General features: G+C 30.3%; 1 protein-coding gene across 1 annotated transcript in view; it reads right to left on the minus strand.

Moving 5' to 3' along the window:
- Nucleotides 1-1,616, minus strand: part of ECHDC1 (ethylmalonyl-CoA decarboxylase 1) — a 15,045-nt gene that overhangs the window by 4,037 nt on the left and 9,392 nt on the right. The window contains exon 7 of the mRNA XM_006778455.2: nucleotides 624-631. Coding sequence (XP_006778518.1) covers nucleotides 624-631 — 8 coding nt within the window. The remainder of the gene's footprint in view (nucleotides 1-623; nucleotides 632-1,616) is intronic.

A 1,616-nucleotide genomic window follows, 5' to 3' on the forward strand; every position in this document is an offset into this window, starting at 1 on the left:
TTAGAATCAGCTGAACATAAAAGTTAGTTAAAGCCCTAGATGCTGGGATAATGAAGATGAACTTATGACAACAAAAGTTATCTAAATAACAACAAATGTTATTTATATTTGGAATTCTTTGCTTCTAAAGAAGAATTTTTATCATCTTTATACCATGTGTTTTTTTTTTTTCCTTTGCCACATTTACAAGGTACGATGTATGCCTTCCTGAACTATATTTTATAACTCTAACAAACCCTGCGGTAATCTTTGTAAAAATACCTGTTGTGATTAAACTCTGACCTCCACTCATTACATATCATATATCTACGGTATGTTTCTATACTGATACACATTTAATATATGCTAGTTAATATGACCAAAAAATATATTAATGACAAGAGAACACAGATAGTTTAACAATGAGAGAAATATGTACCCTTTCACAAAACCCTTTAGTAATCTAAAAATTAAAATTAATATAACCGTACTTTATGAAGAAAATGTCCAATCAGTAAGATATATCCAAAGATAGAACTGCTTCCTGATAGACCTTACAGGATTACTTATAAAGTTTATGTTCAGTTACCTGATACCACCTGTAATGTCACTTATTGCAAAGAATATTAATCTATATAGAAAACTTGAAGACCTAAATCTTGAAATTTTGAAGACTTACTGGAGACTCAATTTATAAAACCATATCAAACTCCCTTATTTTGGCAAGTAAAAATATAAGTATCTTCTGCTTATTAATGTAATTATTATTGGCAATGTTTAAAATTTCCTGTGACACCTTGGAGGAGGGGAAATGAGGAAAGTAATCAAATGTGGATACACCCGTCGTTACTGTATGGATCTTAGTCAAATAAATAAAAGTGGCAAACGGGGACTGAAACTAAGCTTCTGTCTCTAATGCTCCAGCTTTTTACTGCCTTTTCCATTTTACTTCCAAATATGTTATATATACACTACCGTTTGCACTTTATAGAGGCTCAAATGTATAAATCTGTACAGATCAAAGAACATTTGTACTGGTTCTCCTTGTAGTTAAGCTAATAGGACTTAGGAATGGTAACAGAACACAGTTTTAGGCACATGTAAAGCATTAGGTTCTATGATGCCATCCCTATAAAGCATAGCTATCCAATACTAAGAAGAATTCTAGGGGTTGAAGAGTTATTGGTCCCAAATAACTTGATTCCCTAATCAACCCAGTCACTATAATCACAGTAAAGATAAATGCATAGCTGTAGCTTTAAAGTACAGAAAACTTATTTTTATTGGTTAAGAGGATGACTACAGCAGTCTCTCTCCATGCCTTATTTTTTTTTTTTAGTTCTTTACTTTTCTTTGTATTATTCTTTTGAATCTTAAAGTTTCATATATTTCTTTGGCTTCCCTTCTCAGGGATTTTGCTGAAATGGATTTGATTTACTTAAAATCAACTTGTTTTGTTAACTTTTTGAATGCATGGTAATAAAGTAATAGTAGAGCTCACTCAACTGACTAAAATTATCTACTTTAATGATTAACAAAAATAAATATTCACTAACTGATTTTCCTATTTAAGAGTACATAAATATTTATATTCAGACAAAAAATAAATTTGAGCATATGTTAATTATATCTGTGCA

This window comes from Myotis davidii, unplaced genomic scaffold (genome assembly GCF_000327345.1).
Source record: "Myotis davidii unplaced genomic scaffold, ASM32734v1 scaffold147, whole genome shotgun sequence".
In the NCBI taxonomy this organism is placed as follows: domain Eukaryota; kingdom Metazoa; phylum Chordata; class Mammalia; order Chiroptera; family Vespertilionidae; genus Myotis; species Myotis davidii.